The sequence below is a fragment of the Pan paniscus genome, chromosome 15 (genome assembly GCF_029289425.2).
Source record: "Pan paniscus chromosome 15, NHGRI_mPanPan1-v2.0_pri, whole genome shotgun sequence".
In the NCBI taxonomy this organism is placed as follows: Eukaryota; Metazoa; Chordata; class Mammalia; order Primates; family Hominidae; genus Pan; species Pan paniscus.
The window spans coordinates 92,860,548-92,883,641 of record NC_073264.2 but is presented as its reverse complement, the minus strand read 5'-3'; the positions used below and the strand labels follow the sequence as shown (position 1 = coordinate 92,883,641).

Here is a 23,094-nt window from a genome sequence, read left to right as displayed (position 1 = left end):
TGGAGAAACTCCATCTTTACTAAAAATTAGCTGGGCGTGGTGGCGCACATCTGTAATCCCAGTTACTTGGGAGGCTGAGGCAAGAGAATCTCTTGAATTCAGGAGGTGGATGGTTTCAGTGAGCCGGGATCAGACCACTGCATTCCAGCCTGGGTGACAGAGTGAGACTGTGCCTCAGAAAAAACAACAAACACCACCAAAAAACAACAAAATAATACTAGAGGAGGAAGTGAGTGAAAGAGAGTATAGATGAAACAAGACTGAAGGTAGGCAATTACACAAAATAGAATATATATGTTATAATATATGTATTATATACATATATATAATGTATAGTTCTCTCTACTTTTCCCCCAATGTTTGGCACATCCCATAATAAAAAGTTATTAAAAACTGAGGGTGATTTTAATCTTGGATGACTGAAACATCCTCGTTATCTTAGTCTTTGAACTTTTTGAGTCTTTAAAATTTCTCACATAAAAAGGATAAGAAGGCTGGGCACGGTGGCTCATGCCTATAATCTCAGCATTTTGGGAGGCCGAGGCAGGCAGATCACCTGAGGTCAGGAGTTCAAGACCAGCCTGGCCAACATGGTGAAACCCTGTCTCTACTGAAAATACAAAAATTATCTGGGCGTGGTGGCGCACGCCTGTAATCCCAGCTACTCAGAAGGCTGAGGCATGAGAATCACTTGCACCCGGGAGGCGGAGGTTGCAGTGAGCCAAGATTGCACCACTGCACTCCAGCCTGGATGACAGAGATGAGACTCCCTCTCAAATAAATAAATTAATAAATAAAACAAAGACAAGAAAAAATTATAAATAAAATTGTTACATGACAAATTGAGTTAAATATTTACATTAAATATTGCAAGGGGTTATTTTACCATTTCACAAGCAAAACACTAAATTTCCAGTAGAAAATGTTTAACAACATGCCCAGATAATTTATAGAAGAAAAAAATGTCAAACAAGCATATTTATAAGTGTTCAGTTGCACCAATATTGAAAAAAGTAAAACAAGATTTTTTAATGTATCAAATTATTTCAGATTATATCTAATTTTCACTGCTGGATTTCTGGGAAGCAATTTGTCAATATACATTCAAGAGTCTTAAACATGTTCATATCCTAAGGAAATATTTTTAAATGTAGGAAAATAATTTTGTTCAGGATTATTCATTACCACATTTCTCAAAAAGGAAAACACTGGAAATAGAAAAATATTTTAAGTTTAAGTAAATTAGGTACCGTTATTTTTAGATCTACAACTGCGAAGACTTAAATAAAACACTTGAGTTACACGAGAAAATGGTCAGACTAACAATGACTGAAAGAAGGACATATAAATGCAGAAGAAACAGACTCGAGAAATGTCAAAATGTCCACAGTGGTTATATCTGGTTGTTGATTTATGCGTAATTGATTTCTCTATACTTGTTTTCATTTTTCACACATAATAAGCCCTGTTATAGCCAGCAAAAAATTAGAAAAAAAGTCAAAGTCATCCTTCTTTCAATCAGCCCATTGCCTTGCCCCCTATCCTCCTGACTAGACGGAAGCCCAGTGCATAATTTGTTTTTCAGGCAGAAGAACCCCTTTCATTCCACTGTTACAGATGAATCACCTACTGTGGGAGTAGTCTTGGTACTCACATCAAAGTGTAATTCATCAGTGACTGTGATTGAAAACAGATCCTTTACTCTTTCGTAAGTTAGGAAACAAAATGTGGGGGCAAATGAGGAAAAGAAAACTAAGAGGTTGCTGGGGAGAAAGAAGGCAAATGTCACCTGCTTCATCATTCTTTTTAGAGCTCTCAATGTGTACCTTCAGTATTGCTCAGACTTTTTTTTAATGTGTAGCAGTGTTGCTATGGTAACTGAAAGCTACATCTTCTTCCATAAAAGCTTTATTGCCTTCCCTAGTGGGAAACAGGCAACAAAAAAAGAGAGCTCCAAGTTTCTGGGAACTGAGTCTTTATAAGGAAATATATTTTGTTGTGTTTTGCACACTGTTTCAGGTTCTTCTTTAGGTCAAGGTCACCAGAAAGGGTGAGAGAAATATATTTCTGATGCGGGCTCTTCCAGGAATAGATTAAACCCAGATACCAGACATATTTCAGGATATGAGGGTAAAGCAGGTTTTACATGGCCATGTGAAGGGACTTCTGAAGGACAACCTGAGTATAAAACACGTTTTATTATCATGATTATCAAAAAGTATGTGTCAGCCTCTGTGACCATTCATGACTAGTCAGGGCGCTGGGTAAGACAGAAAGGTTCAAGCTCAGCTCACTCGGTACTCAGTCAAAGGCAGCCTTAGTGAGCACATACAACCACATCAAGGACAGTCACACAACATGAATACGGAGGACAAACTGGCATGCCATTCGGTCTCACTGTTTCCATGCGTCCACAGCTCATTTCTAACTTTGTGCTTTGTGTATTTGCTTGTCTTGTTTACCTGTCAATAAGGCCTTCTCTATTTTTTTAAGTCCCAGTCTTCCTTAAAGACCCAGTTATGAAGCTCCTCCCCTTTGAGAGATTGCCTCCTTTTAAACCTTATTATATGCAGTTAGCATGAGCTTTTAGCATTTATGTTTTTCCCCAGGCATTCAATGATCGTATGATCATTGAAGTGTTTTATAGATAATCATATGTAGGTTTCTGATCCTTCCTAGATGAATGCTATATTAAAGATGGAAGGTTTGGAGAACCTCCACCTCTCATCGGTTTTTAAAGAAAATGGCCTGTGGTGCTCTGAAAGAGGCAGTTAGTTGGAAATTCCAACTGCCAGTCCTTTAGATTTTCTAAGCATGCTTCTGTACTTGGTAGCTGCTGATTGGCTGTTACCAAAGGTGACTAGAGTGCTAAGCCAGTCAACAGGGAAAACTCGGCTCCTGACTTTGGGTCTTTCTTCTCAGTCTATATGGAAGAAAACTTAGAAAAAATATAAAAAAGAAAAACACAACTAGTTGCGCATCTCCTAAAGAGGTAATTACAGTAAAAAATATTAAAATAAGGACCCTGCTGGAGTATGAATTTATAATGTGATCACTATTCCATAATAATGGAGTAACTATAAATGAGCCAACTGGGGGAGGAGATAGCTTCCTTCAATGGGGCAATTCCCAATGTTTATTTAGTGCCAGAGAAGAGAAAATGCCCAGATACATGACTTGTATCCAGTAATTATGTAAAACTTATAATAGTTACAAAGGAATGATAACTGGGGGTAATTTAACTGCTAAGTAGGTCAGTAGGGGAGTGTGATGAGGAAAAAGAAGTTGCTGCAGTGTATGGAGATATGGAATTCAGAGGTAATACTTGTCAAGTGCTTATTCTGTATAGAATATGTTAGATGTTTTAAGGTATTTTTCATTTAATTCTCACAACAACACTGTGAAGTGCCTGTTATCCCCATTTTACTGAATAGAATATGAACTCCAAGAAGTTAAATAGCTTGCTAAAAATCAAATATTTCGATGGACAGACTTCATCTTAGGCTAAAGTCTATGTTTTTACTCTAACCATGAGCTGAAAGTTGAAAGAAGATAGTATCAAATAAGGAAAAGTTGTAATATTGAAGGGAAAATAAGAAGAATGAGACTGGAACTATGCCCCAAAGAATTAAAGAAACCAGTAGGTAGCAGAAATTCTTGAGCTTGCAGGATGGCAGATAAGAAAGCTTGCAGAACAAGCTCGCTGACATTAAAACCAGAATTTCCACCACGTGCTTCATACTAACTCTCTCGAGTTTGCACAGGTGACCCATGAAGAGGCATAAAGATTCTAATAATGGTGTTGTGTCATTTAATTTGAATGTTTAGCAAAGTGATATAAGATTTTTCTGGTAAAGGGACTATTTTCAGAGTTTAACTGTGATAATGTCTCCACTTAATGTTAAATTCGTTCTTACACCAAAAATATACTTGAGCATTGCACCATGCCGACAGAATTTTAATCTACCATTTGTTTCCTCTTACCTTGTGAAAACAAGTTGTTTTCTCAGATGATTTTTAAAAATGCACTAAAAACCTTCAGTTCTCCCCTGTTAATGTGATAAGAATGAATTCAAAAAAATCAAACTGTTTGAGCTTTCTATTGTCAATTAAATGTATTTAATAAGCAAGTCAGTTTTGATGAAGGAAAAACACCAATTACATTTAATTTACTCAGCAGTTGTCAGCAACTGCACAAAGTTCTGAGATTTTATTTCACTTAGAGTTGGAAAATTAGTATGTTCCTGTTTTCTTGGATGCTGGCAAAAGACACAAGACTCCTAGGTCAGAGACGAAGGACTTTATTACTAATAGCAAAAGCAGTAGCCAGAGTGTCCACAGGTTGCTCACTCCAGTACCCCCTGTCCCCCAAGTTCCTTAGAGGTGAAATTCATCATGGATGCTGTGTTAGTTTTCTAGGGCTGCCATAACAAAGGGCCATACACTGGGTGGCTTAAACAACAGAAATTTGTTTTCTCACAGTTCTGGAGGCTAGAAATCTGAGATCAAGGTGTCTGTAGGGTTAATTCCTTCTGAGGGCCTTGAGGAAGGAACTGTTCATGCGTCTCTCCTGAGTTTATAGGTGGCTGTCTTCTTCCTGTGTCTTCCCTTCATCTTCCCTCTGAATGTCTTCCCTCTGTGTCTTCACTTTACCCTCCCTATGTCCAAATTTCCTCTTCTCTGAGGACACCAGTCCTATTGGATGAGGGCCCACCCTAATGACTTCATTTTCACTTCATCACCTCTTTAAAAATCCTATCTCCAACTATGATTGCCTTCTGAGGTAAGGGTGGTTAGGACTTCAACTTCAGAATTTTGAGGGTAGAAAATTGAGCCCATAATGGATGCTTATACACATAGTGGAGTGCATTACAGGAGAGGTACAGTGAGATTAGGCAATTCACCATGGAAACAAGCCTGCTGTTGTCCGGGGTGCCTTACCTCATCCCTCAAGGCTGGTGGCTACAAAACACAAGCCTGAGATGAACACCATCCAGGGCCTTGCATTCTTGGCACACTTAACGAGAATGTGCAGGGAAACTCAGGACCATGTGAATTGTCTTCCCCAAAAGCAACGTCATCAAAATATTAGATTAAGTTACAGCTGTATCATCCTCAGAGTCTTCATCAATTCAGGCTCTGTTTTACATAGCTGTGTAACTGATCTCACCTCTCTAAAAGTTACCTACTGAAGGAAAACCTGAGCCACATCTCTTTTTCTAGTTTGTAATAATTATACCTATAAGTTTACCTTTAATACCAAGTAGGGAGTAAATTTAGAGTTTAGGCAACTGTTGTGTTGTCTGCTTTTGTCACACAGTGTGAAATATTAAGAATATTGAGATTATTTCTTTACTACTTTGTAGTTGTTTATAGCAAAAGGAATTCAAAAATATGTTCAGAAATTGAGTGAAAATAATTCTTATTTATTCCAACAGATGGAATCGCCACTTATATATGTTTCAGTTTTGCTTTTGAACGTATTTGAATTTTCATCAGGAATAGTATATAATAAAGGTAAGTTTCAGACCGTCTTACTCTCTATTTCCTTCTCAGGAGTTCTTATTTGTGTCTCTTCCTTATTTACAGTAAAAAATTTTTCTTTTAGTATGTCTTCTTTATCTTATCTTCCAATTGTTTCCCAATATTGTCAATTATACTCTGGTCTAGAGGCTTCTAATATCCCGAGTACCTGGGATTACAGGTGCCCACCACCACGCCTGGCTAATTTTTGTATTTTTAGTAGAGATGGGGTTTCACCCATCTTGGCCAGGCTGGTCTTGAACTCCTGACCTCGTGATTCACCTGCCTCGGCCTCCCAAAGTGCTGAGATTACAGGCATGAGCCACCACACCTGGCCGATGGCATGAGATTTTATCACACTACTCAGAACAGTGCACAATGTAAAACTTATAAATTGCTTATTTCTGAAAGTTTCCACTTTATGTTTTTAGACTATGGTTGGCTACAGGTAACTGAAACTGTGGAAAGTGAGATCACAGAAAAAGGGGGACTGTTGTGGTTGTATAACTGTGAATAGGGCAATGAATGAATTTCATAAATGGCATTTTTTTCTGTACGTTTGTCCCACAGAGGATTTTTATTATAGTCAGAGCAGGCATTCCATTGGTGGTTACACTTGTGTGGTTTCCCTTTATATCATGATTCTTGTTGAAGAAGTCACATGCTGTTGAAAGTATAACTTCTCTGGCACATCTTTCCTTTAGAAGCTTGCGAAAGAGTAATTTTCTGTGTTTTATTATTATAACAGAATCTAGCAAACTCTACAATCTGAGAATTTCTAGGCAAAGTGGTCCGTGGAGGGAAAGTTAGAAAAGTTGGAAATTGTTTCTCTGTCTCTCCTCACAGTATCTCTGCCTCTGTTTTTACCACCCAAGCCCAGAAGATCCTGTTGATATGAGTACATAATTCACAAAATGATACCAAAGTGCAGAGGACAAATCAATTAGTTGCAATGAGACAAGTGTTAGAAAAAACTCTTTGGCCAGGTGCAGTGGCTCACACCTGTAATCCCAGCACTTTGGGAGGCTGAGGCAGGAGGATACCTTGAGCCCAGGAGTTGGAGACCAGCCTGGGCAACATGGCAAAACCTCTTCTCTATAAAAAATACAAAATTTAGCCAGGTGTGATGGTGTTCACCTGCAGTCCCAGCTACTCAGGAGGCTGAGGTGGGAGGATCACTTGAGCCCCAGGAGGCAGAAGTTGCAGTGAGCCAAGATCACTCCACTACACTCCAGCCTGGGTGACAGAGCAACACCCTATATCAAACAAACAAAAACAATTTCTATTTGAACTGGATCTTAAAATGTATTAAAATTTGAGGCAGAAAATGAAGTAGAGAGAAGCCCATGCATTTCAGAGGTGATGGACAAGGTTGTCTGCAGGGGAGACTGAAAAAATGGGCTTAACTATTGAAAGAGTGTCTAGCGGGATAAAGAGAGGATGTCCCTTAGAGAAACAACTCGGTTCCAGTCTGGCCCACTGTTGTTAGTTATATGACGTTTGAGCTTGATTTCCTCTTCTTTAAAGAGGAGACAGTAATATATGTGGCACAAGGTATTGTGGGAATTTCATAAAATAACATCTAAATCCAGCTCAACCCATTTGAGCTTTAATGGCTCAGAGTATGTTATTCAAAGGAGTTAGTTTCCTTCTGTTTAGTGTCTCACCATTTAAGGAGTTTAATTCATGAGGTAAGGGTGTGTCAGTGAAGATTTTTAAACAGAGAAGTGATTTGGACTTCACAATCAAATTATAGCTTTAAAAAATGGGTCTGATAGCATTGTCAAGTATGGGCAAAGTGACTGTATAAGTTGAAAGTACTTTGAAAACTGTTTAACATTATAACCTCCAGAAATATTTGTATATTTTGCATATTTGTGATATTTGTAAAGATATGTTTACTTATAGAATTTCAAGAATAGCACTGAAATCATTACATTATACAAACAGAATGAGTAACGTTCAATTATAAATTAAATTTATTTTTGCCTCCTATTTAAATCCAATCTTTGGCATGGTTCTTCCTCTGTCACTGGATGAATATTTGGGCCAGAACCAAGATTTTTTTGGTTACAATTGGATGATTCACACAGTTCTCCTAGAACAATAAACTCTGGGGAATAGGAGGGACAGGAGAAATGGATCAGGGAGGGCGCTGTGCTCACTACCTGGGAGACAGATTCATTTGTACTCCAAAACTTAGCATACAAAATATACTTTTGTAACAAACCTGCACATGTTCCCCTTGAGCCAAAAATCAGTTCTCTGAGCATTTGAAATTTTAAAACACTTTTGCATTGTAATTGTTGTAATTAAAATATCCAAGCCCATGTACAAGTCAAATTTAACTCTTATTTTATAATTGAAGCTTCTTCCCTGTTTCCTGTCTGGGCCTGTGCTGGTGGGAAGCCTATAGGTGAGGAAGAAAGGCTAAGGTCAACTTTTCCTTCTCTCCACTTAGTGTTTAGATTCCTTTTCATTGTCTCATCAACTTTAGGTTTTGACCCTTCCTGCTCCAGCGTTGTAGAAAGGGAGGGAGAAGTGGGAGGGAAAGCACAGTTCTGCCCTAGCTCGTTCTGAGGGGACCATCTGACATTTGCACTTTCAAGTTCCAGCAGATGTGTAAAGCTGACCCTTGATCTCTGGGCACTTGAATGAGTCCTTCATAGCCCCTTCCCCTCCCTCACATTACCGGGAGTCTCTCATCTACAGTTCTTCTAACAAAGGCAAAAACTTCTTCATTCCCACTGGTCACTTATTTCTTTGTCTATGCCTTCAAATTCTTTTTGCTGAGAGCCATTTGCCGCTCAGAGAGACCTTTGAGGACAGGAACCTAGATGACCCTAAGCTAGTTATTTTTCACCAGTGACCTATATCTGGACCACAGGAAGCATTCATCCATCTTTTGCCCCAGTAAATTTTGGTTGTGCAGGACTCTTAATGAAACGGGAGAGTTCCCCGGCCCCTCTTGCAGGAGATACAGAGGTGTGGCTGTTCTGGCACTTGAACCCCTTACGGGATGGGGAGCATGCAGATGGGCAGGTGCAGGAGCCGGACGAGCACGCCTGGGCTCTGGCTCCATGGCAGCATCCACGGGTGGGAGCCTGTGACTCCTGAAGCCCAAGTGGGTGTGTGTTACAGTGCACCCTCTTAGCCTTGCTGTCCACGGACGGTTTAAGTGTTTACCAGCTCAGTGCCTTCTTGGTACCCAGGTTCTTGTCCCGCATCCAGGAATAATCAGTTTGCACATGGACTTGAAGGATGAATGCAGGGGTTTTACTGAATGGCCTGAGGTGGCTCTCAGCAGGACAGATGGCGAGTTAGAAGGGGGATGGTGTGGGAAGATGATCTTCCCCTGGATTTTGGCCTCTCCGACCATCCCCAGCGGAGCTCCTCTTGGCATTTAGATGCTCCTTCTCTTCTCTCTGCTGTTCTTTTGCTCTTCTGTTCATATCCTTGCTTACCTACTAGTCAGCTCTGAGGCCTGGGGTCTGGGGTTTATATGGGTATAGGATAGGGGCCATGGTGGGCCAAAAGGCAACTTCTGGGCACGAAAACAGAAACGCCTGTTTTCATTAGGGCTGTGGGTTTCCAGGCTTGAGGATGGGACCTTTGCCTCTTCTACCCAGTATTTCTGTCTCCTGTCTGTATCATTAACATACCCATCTCTTTCTCAACAAACCATATCCTGTTCTCTCCACCAAATCATCTCTTGCCTTCTAGATTTTCTAAGCAGGAGTCTGAGTTTGCGCCCCAAACTGCAGGGATACATGTTACTTTTTTTAGTGTGCCCAACAGACCCTCTTGCCTTAGACACAAGGTAAGTAAGTAGAAGGGGTCGGTCTCCTAACATCTTCATTCAGTACCTCTCTATCAAAACACAAATTCTCTCTGCAGTTGCCGATTCTGGATCCTTCTATACCCTCAAGGTGAGGCATTGAAGTGTCAAGAACTGGTTTTTGTCTACCTCTAAAAATTTTGTGTCATGGTCTAGCATGAGTTATATTAGTGCTTCAGCCAAACCTTCCATTTTTAAACATGCCTTATAGCATATGTGTAAAAAGAAAAACAAGGTGGAAAATTTGAATTTTACCTAAAGTGAATTTAAAATGTGCAATTATAATTCTTATTCCTTAAAAATATTTTGTCAGTTTTAGAAACATAGTACTTTTTATGGACAGTCTTCTATCAGTGATCTAATATATGTATTTTTTTTATTATTTAGATGATACAGAGAAACGCTTTGCATGTTCTAACAAAGGGTTCCCTCAAGAGAATGAAATAATCAAGTTGTATCTTTTCTTAGAAAACTTGGTAAGGTCCACTAATAGCATGTGTTATAACCCTTCACGTTCCTTTAAAGTCCATGTGTAAAACCAATAGCATTGTATTCTTTCCAAATACCCTCTACTATGTTCAGTCTTGGGGAGGGAAAATTCTATATAAATAATAATTTTTTCTGTCTTTGCTAGTGTATGTCTACTTGGAGCAGGTAAAATACTTCACTTAGCCATAGAGCATCCTGGGTGTTTTTGCTTTTATTCTTTCTTTTTTAAAATGATGCCTCCTCCCTCCCCTTTTTAGTGGAGTTGATTTGTCCTTTTGAAGTCTGACAGATGTAGCCTATTAGAGAAGGAAAGCTACCTCACATGACCTTGAAAATCTGTCTTGCCTTTGTATAACAAGTACCACATTGAAGTTGTCATTTTGGGTAAGGAATGATATGATCCTTTGATTCAAATAATGGGAGACTTTTTAAAAACACACACAACAGGGTAAAATAAAGCATGCTATCAAGATCATGCAGCAAATACTAACAAAAATATACATTAATAAAAAATGCACAGATTGTCTAAAAATCTATGATAAATATATATAATAAAAACAAAGAAAAAGACTCCATGAGAACAAATGCATTTATTCCTAAGCCTGCTTTGACTTAGGCCACAATTCCCTCTTGATATGCTTAAATATATATTTAAGCTTTGTATATACAACTATTGAGAAGTGTATGCTCTCTGAGCCAAAAATGCATTTCTGATTTGTTGTTATATGTTATAGAAAAAGAATGGGCTTTGGAAGAAGACGGACTTACAGAGCTGGGGTCCAGTCTTGGTTCTGCCATTTATGGTCTGTGTGTACTGGGGCAGGTTACCTAAACTCTCTAACCCTCAGTTCTTCTTCTAAAAAGGGAATTATAACCTACTTTTCGGATAGTTGTAGTATAGTAGTTCTAGCAGCAGTAGTATTAGAAGTGATAGCTAACATTTATAAAGTGTTTATGTGTATCAGGCATTTTTAAAAAATGTTTAATGTTCATTATGACATTTAATCTATACATTTAATCTTCTGTGAGGAAAGTATTATTGTTTTTTATTCACTAATAACCCTGTGAAAAATTGTACTGCCTTCCCAAACTCCTGCACTCTCAACCTCCCTTCTCTGCCTCGTTCTTATAATGTATTCTATATTTATTTCATTTTTTCTATCTTTTCCTTCATTCTCTACCAATCCATCCACCAATCTCTCCATCCAGTTTGTCTACTTGCCAATCTCCATTAGAATGTTAATTCCACAGGGGCAGAGAGTTCTGTCTGTTTTATTCACATCTACATTCCTAGCACCATTCATAGGAAGGGCTCAGTAGATATTTTTGGAATGAATGTATTTCCCCATTTTTTAGATTAGGGAAACTAAAACTCAGATAGGGAACTTGCCCAAAGCGATCTTAAGTACTAGGAGAATTAATTGAAATAAAGCTCTTGGTGTCTGTCTCATGTTAGTTTTCAGGAAAATCCACCATTTCTGATCGCTACATTTTCATATGCCTTCTCAAAACTAGGAAATATCCAGTAAAAATGCAGTAAAATGGGCTTTGCTTTATATAGTTGCTTCCTTTTTTATTTAGACACAAAATAACAATTTTAATAAAACTGGAATTTCTATTTGTGATAACATATTGCTTTGAGTCTATGTTTACTACATGTAATAATAATGACCATTTCTATGATAGAAAAGATTATTATTAAGATGAAACCTTTATGATGCTAGCATAATAGGTTACTGAGTTCTGAAAGTATACTTGTATAAATATATATATTTTTTCCTAACTAGAGACTGGAATTACTAATCACTTTTAGATTAACTAACTTGTGTGTCTGCATCAAGTGGTTATTAGTTGTTTTTTTTTCTTGCTCTTTCCTAAAGAAAATCCAGTGTTTCTTCCAAACTGAAAATGAAATTGCATCAAAAGCAATGCTAAGTGTGTTCACATCAGGAGGACTTGCTCCCAGCTTGGGAATCATGAATAGTACATATAATGGCATCTTCCACTTTAATTTAACGTTGGTAATTACATTTTATCTTACTCTGTGATATGTTATTAACAAGAAGCATACTCTTCCTTATAGGATGTATTTTTTTAAAAATAGGTAGCTGAGTAATATTACATCTATGTATGTTTTAAGCCCAATGATAGTGTTACACTTTTTGCTTTAAACAGTCATATATTTTTAAATAAATTAAAGAAGAAATACTTATTTGTACCCTTTACCTACATATTTATTATTTATACTGTCCTTCATTCTTTCCTGTAGATGTAAGTTGCCATCTGATGTCAATTTCTTTTAGCATTTCTTACAGTGCAGAACTGCTGGCAAATAATTCTCTGGGGTTTTTTCCTTCTAAAAATGTCTTTATTTCACCTCTTTTTTGGCAACAACTTTATTAAGATATAATTCCATACAGTTCACTCATTTAAAGTGTGCACTTAAATGGTTTTTAGTATATTCATAGAGTTGTGCAACCATCACTACTAATTCCAGAATACTTTAGTCACTCCAAAAGTGATGAAAGTGACAATCTATAACTATTAGCAGTCACTCCCAATCTCCCCTCCACTCCCCAGCCCTAGACAACCACTAATCTTTCTGTTTCTATAGATTTTCTAACTCTGAACATTTTATGTAAATGAAACATATATATGTAGTGTTCATGACTGTCTTCTTTCAGTTAGCATATGTTTCAGTTAGCATAATATGGTCAAATAATATCGCATTGTATAAATGCCACATTTTGCTATCCATTTATCAGTTGATGAACCTTTGGGCTATTCCCACTTTTTGGCTCTTATGAATAATGCTGCTGTGAACATTTGTGTGAAAATTTTTGTGTGGAAATATATTTTCATTTTTCTTAGCTACATGGCCAGGGATGGAATTGATGGATCATATGATAACTCCATGTTTGACCTTTTGAGGAAATGCCAGACTGTTTTCTAAAGTGGTTGTACTATTTTACATTCTCACTAGCAGCTTGTTAGAATTCCAATTTCTTTTCTTTCTTTCTTTTTTGTTTAGAGACAGGGTCTTGCTGTGTTGCCCAGGCAGGATTTGAACTCCTGGGCTAAAGTGCCCAGAAGTTCTGCCTCAGCCTCCTGAGTAGCCAGGACTACAAGTGCACACCAGCACACCTGGGTTAGGGTTCCCGTCTCTCCACATCCTTACCAAGGCTTGGTTTTATTTGTCTTTTTTTTTTTTTTTTAGACAGAGTCTCGCTCTGTCACCCAGGCTGGAGTGCAGTGGTGCGATCTCGGCTCACTGCAAGCTCCGCCTCCCGGGTTCACGCCATTCTCCTGCCTCAGCCTCCAGAGTAGCTGGGACTACAGGCATCCGCCACCAAACCTGGCTAATTTTTTGTATTTTTAGTAGAGAACAGGGTTTCACCGTGTTAGCCAGGATGGTCTTGATCTCCTGACCTTGTGATCCGCCAGCCTCGGCCTCCCAAAGTGCTGGGATTACAGGCATGAGCCATCATGCCTGGCCTTTATTTATCTTTTTTAAAATAACCATCCTAGTAGGTATAAAGTGCTATCTCATTATCATTTTGATTTTAATTTCCCAAATGACTAATGATGTTGAGTATCTTTTCATGTACTTATTAGTCCCTTGAATACATTCTTTGGAGAAATATCTATTCAAATTATTTGCCCATTTTTAGTTTGGGTATTTGTCTTTTTGATTTGTAAAAGCTCTGTATAGATTCTAGATACAAGTCTCTTATCAGACATATGATTTGCAAATATTTTCTCTCATTCTATGCGTTGTCTTTTCACTTTCTTTATAGTGTCCTTTGATACACAAAAGTTTTTCTTAATGAAGTCGGCTGTATCTATTTTTTCTCTTGTTGCTTGTGCTTTTGGTGTCATGTGTAGAAAACCATTGCCTGACTCAAGGTTATGAAATTTTATCCCACATGTTTTCTTCTAGGAGGTTGATAATTTACCTTCTACATTTAGATCTTGGATCCATTTTGAGTTCATTTTTGTATCTGATGTGAGATAAGGGTCCTTACTCATTCTTTTGCATGTGGATATCCAGCCATCCTAGCATGACTTGTAGAAAAGACTATTATTCTTCTATTGAATTGTTTTGGCACTTTTGTTGAAAATAAGTTTACCATAAATGGGACAGTTTATTTCTGGATTCTCAATTTTATTGCATTGATCCACATGTCTATCTTTATGCTAATATCATATTGTCTTGATATTGTTGCTTTGTACTACAGTTTGAAATCAGGAAGCATGAATCTTCTAACTTTGTTCTTTTTCAAGATTATTTTTGCTAGTCTGAGTTACATAAAATAATATGAATTTTAGGATAAGCTTGCCAATTTCTACAAAGTAGCCATCTGGGATTCTGATAAGGACTGTATTGAATCTGTAGATACATTTGGGTAGTATTGCCATTTTACTAATATTAAGTCTTCCAATCTATGAACAGGGTGGATGTCTCTCCATTTATTTAGATCTTTAATTTCTTTCAACAATGTTTTATGTTTTCAGAGTATAAGTTTTATACTTCTTTTGTTAAATTTATTTCTAATATTTTATTCTTTTTTATGTTGTAAAGGGAATTGCTTTCTTAATATCATTTTCAGATTGTTCACTGCAAGTACATAGAAATATAATAATTGATTTTTATATGTTGATCTAGTATCCTGCAGCCTTGCTAAACTTCTTTGTAAGATCTAACAGGTTTTTAGTGGTCAACTGAAATTTTGAAGCATAGTTTTGTCAAATATAAAATTTCTGGTTGACTTCACTTTATTTCAGCATTTTGAATATTTTATGCTAATGTCATCTGACACCTTTGCTTCTGAATAAGAAGTCAGCTGTTAATTTTACGATTGTCTCCTGTATGTAATATGTTATTTTTCTCTGGATGCTTTTAAGATTTTTCTCTTTGGATTTACCCAAGTAAGGTTCCCTGGGCTTCTTGAATTTAAGTTTAGCAAATTTGGAATGTTTCCAGCCATTATTTCTTCAAAAGAAGAATTGTGCCACACGTGTCTAAGATCTTACCTGTGGTTTTGGCAGCTGAAATCGCTACTCAATTCTTTTAGCTTGCACTGCTAGTTTTTACAAACTGGTCTTCTGGGGGTGTCCTTTGCACCTTTATTGCCCAAGAATTTGGTCACAGTTTATATTTAAATCTCAGAGATTACCATTCTTGCAGTTTCCTTATTCCTGGAATTTTCCTCTTAATATCCCAAATGCTCTGTCAACCTCAAGCTCTGTCTCTGACATGTCATGAGTAAATACTTCAACTTTGTGCTACATAAGCTTGGCTGTACAGAGTTCCACTATGTGGCTATATTATACATAACTGATGAATATTTTCATTATTTCCAATGTTCAGCCATTACAGTGATGCAAAATTATTCTTGAACACATTTTATTTCACACATATGTGAGCATAATGTAGGAAAAATTCCTAACAGTGAAATTTCTAGGTAAAAGGTATATGCATTGGATGTTTTTGTTTAATTCTCTTTTAAAAATATAGCGTAGAATGTGATGTGTTGTTATTCATGTTGTAAAACATTGTTTTCTGATGTCTTCTTTATTCAAGTTCAGTGATCGGATTTTGTGGTTGGTTGATATTCCTAGAGAAAACATCACACAAAGCACAGGTAAGAGTGATCTGAATTAATTCTTTTACCTCTGGGTCTGGATTTATCAAATAAAAAGAACAAAAAGAATTTATTATCTTAAAAGTGATTTGTTATGTCATGTAAATCCCCCATGTGGTATTTGGGGCATACTTACTAAAAATTATCTGTGGTTTATCTGAATTTTAAATTTAACTGGGATACTGTATTTTACCTGACAGTCATATTATAGGTAGATTGTTTTGACATATACAACATTTATGTTATCCTTTATTTAAAATAAACTCATTTCTTAGAACTTGGAAATTGTAGTATTAATATGGGTACTAATTTATTTTACTGAAGATGAATCATTAATTTTAATATGTTATAAGCTATAAATATGTGTTATTTTATTATGGAATCTATTAAGTATTTTGTGGCAGTGTAGCATCATATGCTACTGTATATACCTAGATGAAAAGAGGAGAAAAGTCAAATTCCAGGAACTGTGAGTATTGATCTAGTGAACTGACCTAGTAGATCTGTAGGCATGAGACACATTCCCAGAGGTTAAAAATGGTGGAAGATTTGTTGTTATAATATGATAGCTGTGTTAAACAAAACCAACTTGACTTCACTTAAGGAAAAAGAAGAAATTTATTTTAGTCATGGAACCCAAAGACAAAAATGCGCCATCTTATAGGAAGGAATTAGAAATAAGAAATGGAAAACCATCAAGAACTGAGGGAATACTTTCACCCTGTTTGTCTGTCTTATCTGTATTTTCTGTAAATCTATATTTATTTTTCTTTTTTTGTAGACAGGCTTTCTAAAGTTGCCTCATTACAGTTGAATTTTATATATCTTTCTTATGGGTCAGCCCAATTCCAAATTCCCAGGACAGTATCTTCAGTTGACCCATTGTTGATCCAGCATCCACCTGTGCACCAAGCAAATATGGATTGGGAGAGTGGGATGGGGGAATCATACAGGCCAACCCCTCTTAGTATTGGAGTAAAGGACATTCCAAACTGTGTCTTATAGAATGAAGGCAAGGCAAGGTGAGGGTAAGTTAGAGATGATGGAGAAGATTCTATAGATAAAAAAAGTGTCAAAGATAAAAGTCTGCAATAGATGCACCAGTGCCATAACATCTGGCATAGATTGTGTCACTCTCTTTACCCTTTATTCAACTTTTTTCAAATTAATTTTCTTATTGGAGCTATCTGTGATTTTTAAAGGAATTTATCTTGAAAACTGTAGTTATTTTCGATGTAGCCTCTTATTAATATAATGATGGAATGTTATTCCAGAAGCTTTGCATAATATTGACATTCATTTGACCATTGAAGAAGTGAAGATCACATGTTATTTTTACTTCTACTCTTTATTTACAAACTTTAATTTTAGAAAAGCATTGATTCTAAAGTCACCCAGACAGGAACAAAGATGATATGAGAACTTAAGGATTTTAGAAAAAGACCGAATTAGCTCTTCCTCTCCTGATACAACTCCCTGGACTGAGTAAAAAGAAATATCTTTGTGCTAGTACTGTAATAGGAGGGGATGGTTTATGTAGATAGTAATATGCTAAAAATCAGGGGAAAAATGTTCAGAGGTAAGGAGATCATATTTATTCATTCACTTTTTCCTCTTTAATCATACTTTATTTACTGCTATGGCATGAATATGAGTATTATGAGTATATGTAAAATCTTGGGAATATATTTGAGTGTATGTAAAATCTTGGGAAAAGTAGGTTAGGCAGCATCAACAACAAAGGTAGTAAAATAGTCATTGTAGTGGCAGTAGAAATAGCAGGCAGCATTTATTGAATTCTTATTATATGTCAGCACTGCTCTAAACACTCTATCTATGTTATTTCATTTATTCCTAACTATGTGGTAGATACTATTACTATCTTCATTTTCAGATGATTTAACTGAGGCCTATGGAGTTGTATGGAAATTTAGAGATGACTAGGTGGTGAAAGCAGTTTGAAGTGTGAATTACATATAATTGTTGAAAGTAAACAGCCCCTCCTTGATTTACACTACATAATTTGCCCCTTTTTTTCATTTTAAAATAAGGTATAATTTGCATTCTATGAAACATCCTTTTTGGTGTCCAGTTCTATGGGTTTTGACAAATGTATACAACCGTGAGCACTGCAGTCAAGACATAGAACAGTTCCATCAGGCAATAAAATCACTCCGCCCATAATCAACCCCTCTCCATCTCCCAGTCCCTGGCAACCACTGTTCTGTTCTCTGTTCCTGTTGTTTTGTCTATTCCAGGGTCATATAAATGGAATCATAACATATACAGCCTTTGAGTCTGGCTTCTTTCACTTAGCTAATTCATTGGAGATTTGTCTATGTTATAGTCTCTCTAGTGTTCTTGTTGGGTAGTGTTTTTTGGTGTGGATAGTTAATTTTGTTGAAGGGCATTTGGGTTTTTCTAGTTTTTGACAATTATGAATAAAGTTACTGCAAGCAATCTCATACAGGTTTTTGTGTGAACATAAATTTTTGTTGCATTTAGCTAATACCAAGTAGTAGGATTACTGTGTTGTATGGCAAGTGTAAGCTTAACTTTATAAGAAAAACTGTCAAACGATTTCCCAAAGTGGCTTTATCATTTTGCATTCTGACCACCAGGTGATCTGCATCCAGGCCAGAACTTAGTGTATGTGTGTGTGTGTGTGTGTGTATGCTTGTAAATATGTATGCATATAAGTATGTATAGACATATTTTTTAAATTTTTAGCCATTCTAAAAAAAAGTGTAGTGGCATTTAATTGTGTGGTTTTTTGTTTGTTTGTTTGTTTGTTTGGGTTTTTTTGAGACGAAATCTGCTCTGTTGCCCAGGCTGGAGTGCAGTGGCGCAATCTCAGCTCACTGCAACCTCTGCCTCCTGGGTTCAAGTGATTCTCCTGCCTCAGCCTCCTGAATAGCCAGGATTACAGATATGCACCACCAGGCCTGGCTAATTTTTTGTATTTTTAGTAGAAACAGGGTTTCGCCATGTTGAGCAGTCTGGTCTCAGGTGATCCACTGGCCTCAGCCTCCCAAAGTGCTGGGATTACAGGTGTGAGCCACCGTGCCCAGACTAATTGTGGTTTTAATTTGCATTTTTCTAACAACTAATGACATTGAGCATCTTTTTTTGTGCTTATTTGCCATTTGGCTTAGTATCTGTTCGAATGTTTTACAAGTTTATTATATATTCTGGATATGGGTGTTACCACATATGATTTGCGGATATTTTCTCCCAGTCTGGGGTTGTCTTTTCATCTCTTAAGAGTATCTCTTGAAGATCAGAGTTTTCAATTTTGCTGAAGGCTAATTTATCAGCTTTTTATTTTACGGATGGTACTTTTGATATCACAGCTAAGAAATCTTTGCCTAAGTTCACAAAGATATTCTCCTATATTTTCTTCTAGAAGTTTACACTTCTAGCTTGTGTATTTAGGTTTATGATTTATTTTGAGTTGATTTTTGTAAGTTATATGGGCCAATGTTAATTTTTTGGAATATGGATACCCAATTATTCCAGTACCATTGTAAAAACTTTTTATCTCCATTGAATTGCTATTTCTGGACTGTATCCTTTCACCAATACTATACTGTCTTGATTATTTTAGCTTTATAATAGGTCTTGTAAGCAATGTTAGTCCTTCAATGTTGATCTTCTTTTTCAAAATTGTTTTGGTTATTATAGTTCTTTTGCCTTTCTATGTAAATTTTAGAATCAACTTGTTTACTTCTACAAAAATCCTGCAGTGATTTTTAATTTTGTATTGCATTGAATCTATAGATCAGTTTAGGGAAAGTCAATAATATCTTTTTTTTTTTTTTTTTTTTTTTTGAGATGGAGTCTCACTCTTATTGCCCAGGCTGGAGTGCATTGGCATGATTTTGGCTCACCGCAACCTCCGCCTCCCGAGTTCAAGTGATTCTCCTGCCTCAGGCTCCCCAGTAGCTGGGATTACAGGCGCCTGGCTAATTTTTTTGTATTTTCAGTAGAGACGGGGTTTTGCCATGTTGGCCAGGCTGGTCTCAAAGTCCTAACCTCAGGTGATCCACCCACCTCGGCCTCCCAAAGTGCTGGGATTACAGGCATGAACCACCATGCCTTGCTGGGAGAGTCAATATCTTAAAAATAATGAGTCTTCCAAACCATGAAGACACTATATCTCTCCATTTGTTTACATCTTTTTAAAAATTTATTTCATCCAGGTTTTGTGGCTTTCAGCTTAGAGAACTTGCACATAAAAACAAAAAAGTATACCAAAATTATACTTTCAGCGATCATCTCTATAGTTTGTTACTAGAGAAGCTTCTGTGAATGTGTAGAGCACTGGAAACCACAAGGAAAAGGCTCAGTATTCTCTCCTAAGCGCGAAGCTGGCTCCTGGTGTTGGTTGGCCGCAACTGCCATTTGCCATTGATGATCATTCTTCTCTTCCTGTGGTAGAGGAAGAGGGAGAGAATGCAGTTTGAGTGGTTTCTATTTTGTTGGTTTTTGTTTTTTAAGTTATACCTAAGTAGTTCATGGTTTTGGGCCAGGCACAGTGGCTCAGGCCTGTAATCCCAGCACTTTGGGAGGCCGAGGCGGGTAGATCACCTGAGGTCAGGAGTTTGAAACCAGCCTGGCCAACGTGGCAAAACCCCATCTCTACTAAAAATACAAAAATTAGCCGGGCGCATTGGAGGGCACCTGTAATCTCAACTACTCGAGAGGCTGAGGCAGGAGAATTGCTTGAACCCAGGAGGCAGAGGTTGCAGTGAGTCAGGATTACACCATTGCACTCCAGACTAGGTGACAGAGCAAGACTCTATCTCAAAAAAAAAAAAAAAGTAGTTTATGGTTTGGAGTGTTATTGTAAGTGGTACTTTTTAATATTTTGATTTCCAATTGTTCGTTGTTCATATGTAGAAGAATGATTGAGTTCTGTTTATTGATCTTGTATCCTGCAATCTTGTTAAATTCACTTATTGGTTCTAATAGCTTTTAATATATTCTTTAGGATTTTCTACATGGATAATCACTCATTTAGGAATGGAGATAATTTTATTTCTTCTCTTCCAGTATGTATTCATTTTCTTTCTTTTTTTCTTTCTTTCTTTTTTTTTGTTTTTGCCTTATTGTACTGGTAGGACCTCTAGTATGATTCCAGTATGAAAGGAATAGTAAGAGAGGACATCCTTGCCTTGTTTCCAGTTTTAGGGAAAAAACATTCATGTTTTACATAGGCGCCCTTCATCAGGTTGAAGAAATTTCCTTCATTACAAGTTTGCCAAGTTTTTATTATTGGTGTCAAATCTTGTTAAATGATTTTTTGCATCTATTGAGATGATTATAAGGATTTGCTTACAATTATCTGTTGATATGATAAATTACATTGATTCCTTTTTGAATTTTGAACCAGTCTTGGAATCCTAGGACAAACAACACTTGGTCATGATGTATTATCTTATTTATATATTCCTGAATTCATTTGGCTAGTAGGTTTCCTAGGTTATCAGTATGGAGATTTATTTTCTTTTCTTGGAATGTCTTTATTTCATTCTAGTATCTGAGTAAGGTTGTCATTATAAAATGAGTTGGGATGAGTTCCCTGCTTTTCTATATTGTGGATGAGTTTTTATAGAATTGGTGTCACCCTTTCATTAAATGTTTTGTGAGATTAACCAGTGAAGGTATCTGGGCTTGGAGTTTTCTTTGTGAAAGGATTTTAAATACACATTCATTATCCCTTAATAGATTTACGAATATTCAAGTTTTCTGTTTCTCTTTAAGTGAGCTTTGACAGTTTGTCTTTCAAAGAAAGCGTCCATTTCATCTAAGTTGTTGAATCTACGGACACGGAGTTGTTTGTGATATTCCCTTCTTATCCTTAGAATATCTATAGTGTCTGTAGTGGTGTTCCCTATTTTATCTCTAACATGAGTTATTTGTATTTTTTAAATTATTAGTCTTGCAGGGGTTCATCGGTTTTTATGTTTCAAAGAGACATCTTTTGATTTCATTAATTGTGTATATTGTTTTTCTGTTCCTAATTTCATCAGTTGTCACTCTTTATCTTATCCTTCTACTTGCACTGGGTTTAATTTGCTTCTTTTTTTTTTTCCTAGTTTGTTAAGTTGGGAATCTTTAGATCAGGGGTCAGCAAAGTACTGACCCCTGATCCTGCCTACTGCCTATTTTTGTAAATAAAATTTTATTGGAACACAATCATGCTCATTTATTTATGTGTCTTCTATGGCTGCTTTTATGCTACAGTGGTATAGTTGAAGTGGTGTAACAGATATCATATAACATACAAAGTCCCAAATATTTACTATCTGACCCTTTACAAACTCTTTACTATCTTCCAAAGCCTGCTTCATATACAGCAGATCCTCGAATAACCTCATTTCATTCAACATCATTTCATTCAACATCATTTCATTATAATATTGATAAGGAAGAAAAGTCAATTCCTGGCCAGGGCCACTGTCTGTGTGGAGTGCTCGTGTTCTCCCCATGTCTGCGTAGGTTTTCTCTGAGTACTCTAGTTTCCTAGCACAGCCAAAGATGTGCATGTTGGGTTAATTGGTGTGTCTAAATTGTCCCCGTATGACTGAGCTTGGGTGTGTGTGTAAGTGCACCTTGTGAAGAAATGGCGTTCAATCTTGGGTTGGTTCCCGCCTTGTTCCTGAGCTGCTGGAGTAGGCTCCCCTGATTCTGAACTGAAATAAGCAGGCTACAAAATGAATGAATGAATACTTACAAATTATTATAAAGTAAAAATTTATTAAGTATACGATAATCATACAAACAAATGCATGACAGTAAACAATGCAATACAAAAGCCCTCAGTTAGCCTGCCATGTTTGTTATTGTTTTATAACTGCATGTGGTAGAGGATGCTCCTTACAGTTTTTGCTTTGCAAACATTTATTCCTTTATTTAATCCACCACCGCTATGACTACCATTACTTACTGATTCACCAAAAATTGGGTAAGTAATTATCTTACTTGTTTTTATTAATCTTTTTAAAATCTATGCATAGCTCACATTTATTTTAATATTTAATATTAGAAGAATTTGGGGTCTTTATTTAGAAGTTTGGTGATGTTTTTGTGACCAGATATATGCCATAGAAACTTAACTCTTGTTTATATCAATTTGCCTATGGTGAAATTGGTTTCTATTATACATTGTTTTGCCTAAAGTCCTAGTTTCCAAGAACATATTGATGATTATAAGTGAGAACTTACTGTAATTGATTTGAGATTTCTTTTTTCTAATGCAAGTATTTTACTGCTATATATTTCTCTCTAAGCATTGCTTTATCTGCATCCAATAAATTGTGATGTTGTGTTTTCCTTTTCTTTCAATTAAAAATATTTTCTAATTCCCCACAGCACTTTCTCTTTGATAACATGGTTTTTTAGAAGTGTGTTGTAAAATGTTCAAATATTGGGGAATTTTTCAGATGTCTTTCTGTTATTGATTTTTCTAGCTTATTCCATTATGTTTAGAGGGCATATTTCATGTGATAGCAATTTAATTTATTAAAATGTGTTTTATGGCTTATTTAGTAAATGCCCCATGTACTCTTGACATAACTTTTGATTTACGTATTT

At 36.6% G+C, this 23,094-nt stretch overlaps 1 protein-coding gene and 1 non-coding gene across 3 annotated transcripts in view; both read left to right on the top strand.

Annotated features, from left to right (window-relative positions):
* The first annotated feature begins 2,355 nt into the window (after positions 1-2,355).
* The window catches only part of CATSPERB (cation channel sperm associated auxiliary subunit beta), a 154,375-nt gene continuing 133,636 nt past the window's right edge, over positions 2,356-23,094 (top strand). Inside the window, exons 1-5 of one of the 2 annotated variants that reach the window (XM_003832770.5) lie at positions 2,356-2,992; positions 5,439-5,517; positions 9,749-9,837; positions 11,731-11,871; positions 15,435-15,495. In XM_003832770.5, the coding sequence (XP_003832818.2) occupies positions 5,439-5,517; positions 9,749-9,837; positions 11,731-11,871; positions 15,435-15,495 (370 nt within the window). In that variant the 5' untranslated portion in view covers positions 2,356-2,992. The remainder of the gene's footprint in view (positions 2,993-5,438; positions 5,518-9,748; positions 9,838-11,730; positions 11,872-15,434; positions 15,496-23,094) is intronic. The other variant, XM_055097951.1, reaches the window with a different exon arrangement.
* On the top strand, positions 19,751-19,966 carry LOC112437130 (small nucleolar RNA U3). Its single transcript, XR_003025786.1, has one exon. It is a non-coding gene; the product is annotated as a small nucleolar RNA U3 (small nucleolar RNA).